This window comes from Gopherus evgoodei, chromosome 8 (genome assembly GCF_007399415.2).
Source record: "Gopherus evgoodei ecotype Sinaloan lineage chromosome 8, rGopEvg1_v1.p, whole genome shotgun sequence".
Lineage (NCBI taxonomy): Eukaryota > Metazoa > Chordata > Testudines > Testudinidae > Gopherus > Gopherus evgoodei.
The window spans coordinates 102,898,342-102,912,247 of record NC_044329.1 but is presented as its reverse complement, the minus strand read 5'-3'; the positions used below and the strand labels follow the sequence as shown (position 1 = coordinate 102,912,247).

The following is a 13,906-nucleotide window of genomic DNA, read 5'->3' as shown; positions in this document are numbered from 1 at the left end:
TGCAGGGCAAGATGACATTTATTTTAATATTTTATGGTAAGGGAGAACATTCAGAGCTGATGTATAAGCTTTGATGTCCTTGATGGAAGTGGTGTTAGTCATCAAGGAGGAAGGAGGTAAGAAAGTTAGCTGAGGTATTTCACCACATGAGGAGGTCTGATCATCAGAGACAGCTGGTACTTCTGCATCCCCTTCATGTTTTCCAAATCCAACCACCTGAAAAGCCAAAGGCCAGATTTTATCATCAACAAAACAGGAAGATTGTTTCAGTTGTCTCCCAGAGGAAAGCTAGAAGACTAAAACATAGTGATTTTTTCCCCTGCACTTTTCAGAGCTCAGTGTTAAGCATAAATTACTGTATTCTCTCAGGAGATAGATTTAAGGTAGTTACATGAATTGAAACTAGTTACAAACACAACTAGGGTCTAAAAATGGTGTTAAGTCTTTCTGGAAAAGACTAAGTGAGCAGAGATTCTAGAACTGCATCTACCCATACTCACATGTACACTGAGCACTTTGCTCTCACTGCCTCTATGAGCTTGGAACCAGTCCACCAGGTCTGCTTTTGTAAGGGATTTCAGAGCTTCAATCTAAAAATCACAAGAGAACACTTTTCAAACTGCTACGCACTAATCTCAAAAGCATTCTAATTCCCAACATTTAAAAAGCAATTTGCAGCCAAATGTATAAGCCTTGAAAGCAACAGTTCGTGGTGGAAACTAACAGGTTTAAGTGGAGTTGCTGTAAATTTCCACAATCTCTGAAAATAAAGTTTGTTGCAACAATCTGTTTCAAGTGTCAACATTAATTTCTGCATGGAGCTCACTCCTTAGCACAATACTTTCACATCTCATAAAACTCTAGGGCCCCCTATGGCTATCTAAAATGTGTTTGAATTGGTACTATTTTGTGATGTAAAGTGCCTGCTACAAAGAGGTTAAAGTTTCTTGAATAGAAGTTATTTGCAATATGAACAAATTCACTACCTCACAAGCAAGCCTGTCAAACAAATACTGTTGAGTCACCACTTCATTCCAGTTCCTATCCACTTCTTCTCCAAGATGGGAATCTTCACACTCTTTAAGCTTTATTAGAGCTGTGACCTGCATAAGAAAACCCCACTTAGTATTTCTCTGGAAAGAGCTGGGATTCTACTTCAAAGCCAACACTGAATGTGCTAAATCTAATATGCATCAGTCTATATCTGGGCTGTTTTAAATACTGAATGACAAACAGCTCTAGCGTCCATTGTATGAGGCTGGGTACCCACTAAGGCCACCTCCAGAAAAAAAATAGAGCCCTGTGACAAAGAGGAGTAAAAATTCACAGGAGAGAAAATCTGTCCAGTACTTAATTAAGCTGGATGCTACTGTGCACTGCAGCCACTTCCTGGAAACCAGGCAGGAGCCAATATTAATGTAGCTATGTACCTCCAATTTCTCCAAACAGACTGTATGTGCTGTTTGACTCTACTCCTTCACTAACTGTTGTTCTTATGTAGTTGCTTGGTCTCCCTTACCTGTGTACTGAATGCTTCTTCAGTCAAATGCTTGATTTTTTCTTCAAAGAAGGAAAGAAAATCTTCTATCTTCTTGTCAACCAATTCCGAACTGGAAAAAATAAGAATGGGTAGAAATAATAAAATAAATAGCACTCCAGTAAGTTGGGGAAGTCACCAATTTTGAATTTGGGAACTATACACTTAGGCCTAGTGGAAGAGAACATCCTCCTCCTTGCTGTGGTATACACAATGTGCAGACATTTCCATTTTCCAAGTTTCTTCCAGGCCTTGAGAAATAAGGTAAAGATAGCTAGGAAAGTCACTGCTACTCCTATATCAAGCAAGAGATTATTAATGCTTGATTCAGCATCCGTCAGTGCAGAGACAGTGTTACCAAAAATAGTTCCATTTCAGATGGGGACACTGAAGCAGAGGAGGTAAGAATACTAGCTGTTTAACTATTGAGACATTAATATGCAGTTCCTCTGACCCTACTGGACCAGCTCAAAAACCTGTAAAAGCAGCCCTCCAGGGCTGGCAGTTTCTAAACATGGACATATCCAGCTGTCCTATATGTGGCTAAATTGTTGTCACCAGGAAAATAATCTCACAAAAGAAAAAAGTCATTTTTCAGATTTTTGTCAAGCAGAGCTGCTGCAGAAGAATAGACTATTAGCTCCATCATGGTTCAAAGAAGCATACTGCATAGTTGAGACTAGATTTGTTTTATTCAGTGAAAGCCACCTATTGTCATACACCAGATCAAATGTAGCTCTAGCCATGAGGTCAGAAGTCAGTACACACACACACAATAAACCATCTACACTTTTTTTTTCATCTTGATTCAACTGTTCTTAGACTAGGAGATTAAATCCATACACAGTCCATCTCCCTATCATTAAGGCTAAGATTTTGTCATGGTTATTTTTAGTAAAAGTCAGACAGGTCATGGGGCAATAAACAAAAATTCATGAAGCTGTGTCCTGTCTGTGACTTCTGCTGCTGCAGCTCCATGGTTCCCCCTCTGCTTAGGGCAGCTGGAAGCTGCAGGGTGATCATTTTTCCGAAAGAGAAAATGGGACACCCCACTGCTCACCTGACCTCTGTTCTCCCTCTCCCAGTCCAGCAAGGTTAGCAGTTGCTGAAACCTTGCAGGGGGCCGCTGCCTATTGCCAAAGCCCTGCCAGGGCCCCACTGACTGCCAGCTCTAGAGTCCTGCAACCCCTGGGGCTGAAGCAGAGAATCTTCAGAATCTGTGACCTCTATGACAAACATCCTCACCTCTCCTACATTCTCTAGTGCTTTGTACAGCTTAATTTTAAATAAATCTCACAGTGGGGATTCCACCACCTTCCTTAGGATATTATTTCATAGCCCCATATATCTCACTTTCTATTTCTTCATCACATCCTATTTACTTCTTGCATCATCATAAATACTCCACTCATTTTCAATAGTGGCAATATTTAAATTCTTCAAGAGCTTTCCCCTATAAGTTAGTATCCATAAGAAGAATGAAGGGATCAAAGAGAGAAATGTTTGTTACTCCTAGCAATAGTTCTATCAAACCAGTGTTAACATCCTTCCCTTCATCCTAGTTTGAATTCTGATTTGGAATGCTGCTTCACTTTTGCCAGCAAGGAATTGTGAGCTCTCCTCCGATGTGGAGCTCACCAGCTATCCATGCCGTATCGTTACCAGCTCCTGCTTATGGTCTCAACTCAGCAAACATATAAGCACATGCTTAAAGTTATGCCCTATACTTAACTACTTTGCTAAATGAGGCTCTAGATCATCAATGTGTTTGGAGCTACATCTGAAAGGCTTAACTACGGGACAGAGTGCAGTGACCCCACTTGCTAAGCCAGGTGCTCCAGACAGGCAACATTACACCTGTAACTCCATTGGCTTCCAATTAGTTTTTGGGTGCGTTTCAAAATACTGTGTGTGTTATATAAAGCCCTATATGTTGAATCAGACTCAGCCCAACTTCTGAGTTTAGGAAAGAGCACCTATTCCATCATAACAGTTGAGTCCCTCTGGGATGCTCTCCGATCGTCCCTAGCTTTGAACACTGTCCATGTACCAGCTTCCCAGAGTGTTCAGTGGAGGAGGAGCTCCTTGTCTCTGAAATTTTCGTCTTCTATTTGTGCTCAATTGACCTTCAGGAGACCATGATGGCCCATTTGGCTGTGCGCTTGCATGGTTGTAAGCAACTATTACTTCACCCAAAATATGCAGAGGTTAGTTGTGAAGAACCACAGAATTCAAAGGGCCCCAAGATGGAATCATTAACATGCCGACCCCTCTTAAAATGGGTAAGAGACTTACTTGTACTTTGTTGCTTGTGTTGCTACAGTAACAGAGAACCCGAGGATCCCAGATGTATTTCTACAGGTAGGGTACACATGATAGCTTAAACCAAAAGGAGAAAGTCATTCCACTAGTACAAGCCATTTTACATTTACCATAACTATGAAATCAGAATATTGTTTATAGTTGGACATAAGGTATTAGCAAAGAGGTGTCTATCAATGCAAAAGATTCACTCTGGAACAACAAATCAAATGTCTTGCATCAAGTGGTCTGGGCTTTTTCTCGTTCAGCAAATCCTCTTTTGGGCTTTGTAAGATGCTTAGCAGAGGACTCGTGTACTGAGAAATCCGGCAACCCAGATCTGTGAATGTGCAAGAACCCCCATAAAACAGGTACTGTGCAGTCAGGGTTAATGGGGTCTCTTAGTTCACACAAAAGGGCCTAAATAGAGGGGGATGCACCTGCAGTTGTGACAGGAGTTAATTCCAGCTCAGCAGACCCCTTGCATAAATGCTGTGGGAAAGCTATAGTAGTGGCTACTTGGGAGAGAGTGAGGGGAGGTTATTTTTGAGGAAGTCTAGCTCCACGGTCCAAGTCAATGTTGATCAAGCTAGAGGGAAAAGTCTTCTGCTTAGACAATTTACATTAACTTCTGGTTATGGACTCTAACCTGGATTACAAGACTTTGCTGACTGCAAACTGTTTTTTTTGTCAGTAACTTGACAGCAGCTTTACTTGGCATAACCTTGCCATTTTTCAAAGGGCACCAAAGCAATTAAGTTAAAGATGGTGTCAAAAAACGCTGCTGGTTTTGGTCATGGTATGTTACACTGTACTGGCAGGAGTAGCCACCATGCAGTATGGAGTTTCTTAGTACAGATGGGACTCAAGCACGATAAAGCTGAACAGGAGCAATACCCCAATACAGCTGACTTACCCAAGAGTTTGCTTGGTTCGCAGGAAGTCAAAGCAAGGCTCCTCCATGTGCATCTGAAATACAGCAGGAGTTCAGTCAGAAGGCATTGCTACTTACGGCAGCTTTGGTTTAGGGTTGGTACAAAAATATGATCAAAGATCAGAACAAAACAAACAAACAGTGGAAAGACACTAAGGCCAGGTCTGCACTACAAACTTACATTAGTACAACTGAATATCCACACCCCTGAGCAATGTAGGTATACTGATCTAACTCCACTATAGACAGGACTATGTAAACTGGACAGCTGCTTCTGTTGACATAGCTACCGTTTTTGGGGGAGGCAGATTAACTACGCTGACAGGAGAAGATCTCCCATTGGCATAATAGCATTTTCACTAAAAAACGCTACAGCTGTGCCACTGCTGTACTGTAATCTGAAGAGAAGCCCTAAAGCCTCAATTTTCCCCATATTCCAGAGAGGAATGAAATAGCTCATTTGGGCTGGCCTGGTATCAGTGTAAAACACACACACACACACACACACACACACACACACACACAGGAACTAAAAGGCTAATTAAAGCAGATCACAGGCATGTGTGTGTCTCACTTATGTTTCATTTTCATCTGTAGCATTGTATTGACAGCAAAACAATGTCAGGGGCAGGACAGAAGTGTCGCTTCTCGGGGTGCATGTTAATAGCACTCAAGATTTGTTAGGAAAGGAGCAAAAACTTACCACAAGCAGCTCCATAAGGGTGTATTCTCGTAAACTCCTAGCCCCAGACTAAAAGAAAAAACAATTGAAAACACTTTAGCGTTTCTCATGGAAAGAGAAGAGCTATGGGTCTAAGTCACTAGAATGGCCTCGTTAAGAGAAAAACGATTCAGGATGGATTTCAGCACTAAGCACACATTGCAATTTGCAACAAAAAAATCCAGACTTTCTGGCCTCTGATGTGTGCTCAAAACAGCCCCCTGAGCGAAAGACAAGGGTCTGTGGCACAATCATGGGACAATCACTACTCTGTGGGTGAAAAGGCAATTTCAAGGTAATCAAAGAACACGCAGGCAGCAGCAGGCACAATCAGGGAGGAAGGCAATATCAAGATGGAAGAGCATGGAATATGCCTGCACAAGGCATAATAAATCTAGAACTCACACAAAGTTATAAAGACTATAACTTCATTAAGCAAGTTTTAGTAACTTGGGTCTTGCTCATGGAGATTCTGTTTATGGGCTTGCTAGAATTCAGAACATATTCTAGAAAATAATGGTTGGAGAATTGTTGTGCAGTCTGGATTAGGAAAGCCATCAGCATAACAAGTAGCAGCAGTCCCCAAAAGGAAAACACATTAGTATACTCAAATGCTTAACACATCACCTGATAATAGACTGTCACTTCAGAGTTGGCATCACCTTTGTTAAGGGCTTTCACCTTGCACAGTAGGTGTGTGTTTGGCAGGTCTACCACCCGAAATTGAACAGGACACGGGTGCAGTAGGGGAAAGAACTGCAGCTTTCTAAAGAGAGTCCAAACAGCAAAGCATCAAATACTCACCTTCCCACTCCTTAAACCAAAATAAAGAACCGAAGTTCATATTCCAGATGCCTCAAGTCAAATTAGCATCAATCCCCTCCCGCTCCCACAAATTATAAACACCTCTTTAATTGCCATCAAAACCAGATTTCTGGAAAATAATGACAATAGTTTCCTTTTTTCAGAAAAATGTAATTCCAACTATTTCCAACATTCTTTCCAAGCCCCCCCACCACCAAAAGTTAACCCAGGTTCATAGCTTTGTAATATATATTTGTAATATAGCTCCCACTTGTAAAAGGTGAGAGAGAGAGAGTTAAAGAGAAATACTCACTGAACAACATAATTCAAAAAATCTTTTGATTCCTAAGAGAGAAAACAAACAGTTTTACTCTGGAGAATGGAATTATTACCCCTTTAGGTATCAGCCCCAATATATACTACAGCCATCCAGAAAGGAACCAGCGAACACAGAACTGTCCAATCCTCCCCAGCCTTGCCACACATTACAGCATTTTGGCCAGAGGTTAACAGCACAAGTCACTTCCTCCCCTACAACGTTACAGTACAACATGATCTGTGTTACACTGTGCAATGAAACAGACATCTCTAATCCAGTCTCTTCCTTGGAAGTTTGTAGCCTCTCAGGGCAATGTGGAAGCCAGAAAAGAGGAAACTAAATGTGAGAAATGTCTTGGAGAATCTGCTAACAGATGTTCACAGAAGTAGTACTAGGTAAGTGGGAATGCTATGTAGAAGCAGCATGGGCACCTGCTGAGGCAGTGCCAGCAAACAAGAGAGAAACAGCAGAGCTTATGGTATGTCTAAACTACCTGCCAGATCAGCGGGCAGCGATCGATCCAACGGGGATCGATTATCACATCTAGACATGATAAATCAACCCCCGAGCCCCCTCCCATCAACTCCTGTACTCCAGTGCCATGAGAGGCGCAAGCAGAGTGAACGGGGGAGCGGCAGCAGTTGACTCACCGCAGCGAAGACACCACGGTAAATCGATCTGAGTATGTCAACTTCAGCTATGTGAATAATGCAGCTGAAGTTGCATAATTTAGATCGATTCCCCGCCCCCAGCACAGACCAGGGCTCACTGTGTGACTGCAGGGCATCCAGGGTCCTAGCAGTTCTTTAACTCAAACTACAGCACAAACTACTTAGCGCAAAATACGTTGTGAACAGAGACTCTGTAAGAACCATGGTTAAATCTCAGCTTCCCCTACAATCCATCAGCCCACATGGCTATGTTTGGATCCCCAATCCCCACCAATACACTAGTGAATTTCCCAAAAGGCTCAATAGACTACAGATAAACTGATGAGTACAAAGTGAAGGCTGCAAGTTTGTTCCTCAGTGGCCACCCGTTTGTGACACTGCATGGATGGGGACAAACCGTGCTGTATTCAAGTTTTAAAAAGCCCATTAGACTAGGTCAGGCCTATGGCTGGATCAGACAGTCCTCACTGGACTTCAATAGCAGTTGTGAGAGAGTAACAATAGTAGTACTGGGCCCTGGAGACACAGTATGACATCCTGTCACACACAGGTTGTATCTGCACTGACAGCTCTAGGGAACTCTTCCACAGGTGCACAAGCACTGAAGTGTTTAAAACACCATGTCATCGATACCCGGAGTTAAAAAAAAATATATGACTGAGTTCATTTAGACAACACAGGGATAAAATCACCAGTGGTCAGTTCTACATTAGCTGTCCCATGGTGTTAACGGGAGCTGCACCTATGTGAGATATCCTCAAAACTGCCCGTACAGCCAAAGCCATAGGCTGGTGAAACAGGGCTTGTGCCAACTGTGTTTAATCACTTTCTCAATTCAAGAATTTATGCTTCAGCTGCGGAAGTTGGTACTCACTCTGCTTGTGAAGTTTCCTTGTACAAGACCCTCTACATAGAGCTGAGATTTGAAAGTCTTAACAAAGGATGAGAGAGACTCGATGGAAAGGCCCTTCATTAATGTCTCATATTTATCTATCATAGACCATCTGCCATGCTCCAAAATTAAAAGACGCACGTTTCTGTAACAAGAGAAAAAAGTTATTTAATTCAAAATACGTTACCCACCGGTGATTTAGAACCCTTAACTTCTTAAACCCAAGATCTTTGACAAGCAATATTTCAGCTAATCCTAACTAGAAATATCTAGTACTGATCAGTCTGCCCTGGGACTTCAGCCCTGCTTCAGCTTCAGAATGCCTCAGGTAACCTGGGATCTCTGCAGCCCAACTGCTCTGGGCTGTCCTTGGGGAAAAGATGTAAAGCCTGCTTCCCACAGTAACCTCTTTAAACAGCTTTTGTTGGGGTGTGTTGTGATGCACAGACTACCCTTTCTTCTCTAGCTCACCGATATAGGTCTTTTTTTTTCCACAGCAGGAGTTTTAACATGTTACTCGAACAGCTCTAAGTGGTTCACAACATGATCTGTCAGAAGCAGAACTGCATGTGGAAATATAGGCTATTAAATAAAAGTAGTATGCAGTGTTGTCGTCTTCGTGTCAGTTCCAGGATATTAGAGACATGGCGGGTGAGGTAATATCTTTTATTGGACCAACAGAGAGAGAAAAGCCTTCAAGCTACAGAGTTCTTCCTCAGGTCTGAGAAAGGTACTCAGAGTGACACAGCTTCATACAAGGTTGACAGACAGTTTAGCACAGGGATTCTGAAACTGGGGGTCAGGATCCCTCAGGGAGTCGGTCGCGAGGTTATTACATGGGAGGTCACGAGCTGTCAGCTCCACCCTAAACCCTGCTTTGCCTCCAGCATTTATAATGATGTTAAATATATTAACAAGTGTTTTTAATTTATAAGGGGGGTTGCACTCAGAGGCTTGCTACGTGAAAGGGGTCACCAGTAAAAAAGTTTCAGAACCACTGGTTTAGCATAAGTAGTTAGCACATATTCTAAGGGAACATTCAAGGTCAAGTGGCCCGCTAACACCCCTGTAATCACAGGACCAAAAGTGGGTTATAGATTGAAGAATTTTTGGGGACAACCCACAAAACCAATGATATACCCGAGATACACAGTGAAATTTCCTTATCCACACAGACAGCAAACTCCCTCACAAATTTACACCACCACTTTAACAACCCCCATCTGTTCATTAAACTCTCTGGAACATTCCTACACTAGCATCAACTTCCTGGACATCAGGATCAGCTTCAACAATGGAACCATATAGACAAAAATCTACAAGAAACCCACAAATCACCGCATCTACCGTCTCAGATCCAGTAACCACCCCAAACACATCAAGAAGTCTGTTATATACAGCCAGGCACTGAGATACCCCAGAATATGCTCCAAGGAGAAAATCTGGGATAGACACCTTAATACAGGTATTCTCAAACTTCATTGCACTGCAACCCACTTCTGACAACCACCTGAGCCCCGTCACTCACCACCCAGGGCCGAAGCAGAAGCGTGAGCCCTGAAACCAGGGTTAAAGCACTCTGGCTTCAGCTTTAGCCCTGGGTCCCAGCAAGTCTAATGTCAGACTTCACGACCCCATTAAAATAGGGTCACGATCCACTTTGGAGTCCTGACCTGTAATTTGAGAACTGCAGCCTTAAACTTAAAACTGCCTTCATTAAACAAGAACACTCCCCGAGAGAAACAGACTGCATAATGGAACGGGCCACCCAAATACCTGAGAACCCTCTTAAATACAGAAATTTGGGGAGGGGAGGGATAGCTCAGTGGTTTGAGCATTGGCCTGCTAAACCCAGGGTTTCAAGTATCAGAGGGTAGCCGTGTTAGTCTGGATCTGTAAAAGCAGCAAAGAATCCTGTGGCACCTTACAGACTAACAGACGTTTTGGATAACCAAACTTCTATACAAACGGACTTCACTAGAATAAGACAGGAGATCTACATTACTCACTTCACCTCTCTACAAAGGAAAAAGGACTGTAAGCTGTCTAAACTCCTAACTGCCACATGGGGCCACAACCGTGGTACCCCTAACCCACCCAGCAATATCGTCAATCTATCCAACTACACACTCAGCCCAGAAGAAAAGTCTGTCCTATCTCGGGGACTCTCTTTCTGCCCTGCCACCCCCACCAACATGATACAGTTCTGTGGCGATCTGGAAGCCTACTTTCGCCGTCTCCGACTCAAAGAATACTTCCAGGACAACACTGAACAGTGCACTGATACACAGGTACCCTCCCACCAACAGCACAAGAAGAAGAACTCCACATGGACTCCTCCTGAGGGTCGAAATGACAGTCTGGACCTATACATTGAATGCTTCCGCCGGCGTGCACAGGCAGAAATCGTGGAACAACAACATCACTTGCCTCACAACCTAAGTCGTGCAGAACGCAATGCCATCAGAAACCACCCTGACATCATCGTCAAAGAGGCTGATAAAGGAGGTGCCGTTGTCATCATGAACAGGTCTGACTACCAAAAGGAGGCCGCCAGACAACTCTCCAATACCAAATTCTACAGGCCACTTCCCTCAGATCCCACTGAGGAATACACTAAGAAACTACAGCATCTACTCAGGACACTCCCTACACTAACACCAGAAGAAATCAACATACCCCTAGAGCCCCAACCAGGGTTATTCTATCTACTACCCAAGATCCACAAACCCGGAAATCCTGGACGCCCCATCATCTTGGGCATTGGCACTCTCACTGAAGGACTGTCTGGATATGTGGACTCTCTACTCAGACCCTATGCCACCAGCACTCCCAGCTATCTCCGTGACACCACTGATTTCCTGAGGAAACTACAATGCATTGGTCACCTCCCAGAAAACACCATCCTAGCCACCATGGATGTAGAGGCTCGCTACACAAACATCCCACACACTGATGGAATACAAGCTGTCAGGAACACTATCCCTGATAATGCCACAGCACAACCAGCTGCTGAGCTCTGTGCCTTTATACTTACACACAACTATTTAAAATTTGATGACAATATATATCTCCAGATCAGTGGCACTGCTATGGGCACCCGCATGGCCCCACAATATGCCAATATCTTTATAGCCGACCTGGAACAACGCTTCCTCAGCTCTTGTCCACTCACGGCCCTTCTCTACCTATGCTACATTGATGACATCTTCATCATCTGGACCCATGGGAAGGAGACTCTGCAAAAATTCCACCACGATTTCAACAGCTTCCACCCCACCATCAACCTCAGCCTGGACCAATCTACACAGGAGGTCTACTTTCTTGACACCACGGTGCAAATAAGTGATGGTCACATTAACACCACCCTATATCGAAAACCTACCGACCGCTATGCCTACCTTCATGCCTCCAGCTTCCATCCCGGACACATCACACGACCCATTGTCTATAGCCAAGCAGTGAGGTACAACCGCATCTGCTCTAACCTTTCAGACAGAGACCAACACCTACAAAATCTCCACCAAGCATTCTCAAAACTACAATACCCGCACGAGGAAATAAGGAAACAGATCAACAGAGCCAGACGTGTACCCAGAAGCCTCCGACTGCAAGACAAACCCAAGAAAGAAACCAACAGGACTCCACTGGCCATCACATACAGCCCCCAGCTAAAACCCCTCCAACACATCATCAAGGATCTACAACCCATCCTGGACAATGATCCCACACTTTCACAGGCCTTGGGTGGCAGGCCAGTCCTTCCCACAGACAACCTGCCAACCTGAAACATATTCTCACCAGTAACTGCACACCGCACCGTAACAACTCTAGCTCAGGAACCCATCCATGCAACAAACCTCGATGCCAACTCTGCCCACATATCTACACCAGCGACACCATCACAGGACCTAATCAGATCAGCCACACCGTCACCGGTTCATTCATCTGCACATCCACCAATGTAATATATGCCATCATATGCCAGCAATGCCCCTCTGTACATCGGCCAAACCGGACAGTCTCTACGGAAAAGGATAAATGGACACAAATCAGACATTAGGAATGGCAATATGCAAAAACCTGTGGGAGAGCACTTCAACCTCCCTGGCCACACTATAGCAGACCTTAAGGTGGCCATCCTGCAGCAAAAAAACTTCAGGACCAGACTTCAAAGGGAAACTGCTGAGCTTCAGTTCATCTGCAAATTTGACACCATCAGCTCAGGATTGAACAAAGACTGTGAATGGCATGCTAACTACAGAACCAGTTTCTCATCTCTTGGTTTTCACACCTCAACTGCTAGAACAGGGCCTCATCCTCCCTGATTGAACTGACCTCGTCATCTCTAGCTTGCTTGCTAGCATATATATACCTGCCCCTGGAAATTTCCACTACATGCATCTGAGGAAGTGGATATTCACCTACGAAAGCTCATGCTCCAAAACGTCTGTTAGTCTATAAGGTGCCACAGGATTCTTTGCTGCAAACCCAGGGTTGTGAGTTCAATCCTCGAGGGGGCCACTTAGGGATCTGGGGCAAAAATTGGTCCTGCTAGTGAAGGCAGTGGGCTGGACTCGATGACCTTTCGAGGTCCCTTCCAGTTCTAGGAGATTGGTATATCTCCAATTATTATCTTTAAATTGAATCTCCTTTGACCTCACACCCTGAGTTGTCACCTACCACCCCAAACTGGGACCCATATGGGATACTGAACAACTACAATCATATTTGATGGGGACCCCATCCTGAAAAAATATTTCCTGAGCCCCCTCTTTTGCCTTCAAACACACCCCCTCCCCTGCAACACACATCAGAAGTAAGTTCCCTATGGACCAGGACCCACCAAATCAAAGCAGCATCAGACCCCGGCAGAACAGGTGCAAAACCTGCAGACATACACCCCACAACACACCTTTAGAGATCCATGAGTCCCATCATACACACGTGTTATCACACGTGCTGTACATCATCCAGTGCAGTAAATGCCCCAACAACTATGTGGGTGAAACCAGACAAATCACTATGCTCTCAAATGAATTCACATAGGAAAAATGTTGAGACAATATCACCAGTAGGTGAACTCTTTTCACAAAGCAACGATTCTATTTCTAACTTATCAGTTCTCACCCTCAAAGAAAACCTGCACAGCACTTTCAAAAGACAAGCCTGGGAACTTAAATTCATAATTTTGCTAGACATTAAAAATCATGGTCTTAATAAAGACACCGGATTTATGGCTTAACAACAACAATCTGTAACCCACTGACTCCCCCCCTATTTTTGTCCTATGACTATCGGAGTGTTAACAGCCCACTTTGGCTTAGTTTAGCATAAGTAGTTGGCACATATTCTATCTGTTAGACTTTGTATTTAGCTGTGACAAGCTAGGTATGTCTACATGGCAACTAGATAACTCGCAGCTGGCCTGTGCCAACCAACTTGGGCTCACGGGGATCAGGCTACAGGACTGTTTCATTGCTGTGTAGCCTGCTGGGCTCAGGCTTTAGCCTGTGATAGTTATGTTATGCCATAAAATTAGCTGTATGGAAAAAAAAATAAAGAAAAATCTTCATTTATTAAAGAGCATCCAATGTGATAGGGCTGGCAAGCCTCACACGGAATCAGGACAAGACGGTTATCACAGGGTCCTGCCAAAAAGGGCTGAAGCCAGCCCCGCCCCACCTTCCATCAGCCAGCAATTGCACGCTGGAAGGAAGAGAGGCT

General features: G+C 43.9%; 1 protein-coding gene across 1 annotated transcript in view; it reads right to left on the bottom strand.

The window, feature by feature from the left end:
- The window catches only part of NRDC (nardilysin convertase), a 46,487-nt gene continuing 32,581 nt past the window's right edge, over positions 1-13,906 (bottom strand). The window contains exons 22-31 of the mRNA XM_030571919.1: positions 8,162-8,324; positions 6,611-6,642; positions 6,121-6,259; positions 5,476-5,523; positions 4,755-4,807; positions 3,833-3,916; positions 1,520-1,610; positions 987-1,103; positions 501-590; positions 1-216 (exon numbers count right to left, since the gene is read on the bottom strand). Coding sequence (XP_030427779.1) covers positions 19-216; positions 501-590; positions 987-1,103; positions 1,520-1,610; positions 3,833-3,916; positions 4,755-4,807; positions 5,476-5,523; positions 6,121-6,259; positions 6,611-6,642; positions 8,162-8,324 — 1,015 coding nt within the window. The 3' untranslated portion in view covers positions 1-18. The remainder of the gene's footprint in view (positions 217-500; positions 591-986; positions 1,104-1,519; positions 1,611-3,832; positions 3,917-4,754; positions 4,808-5,475; positions 5,524-6,120; positions 6,260-6,610; positions 6,643-8,161; positions 8,325-13,906) is intronic.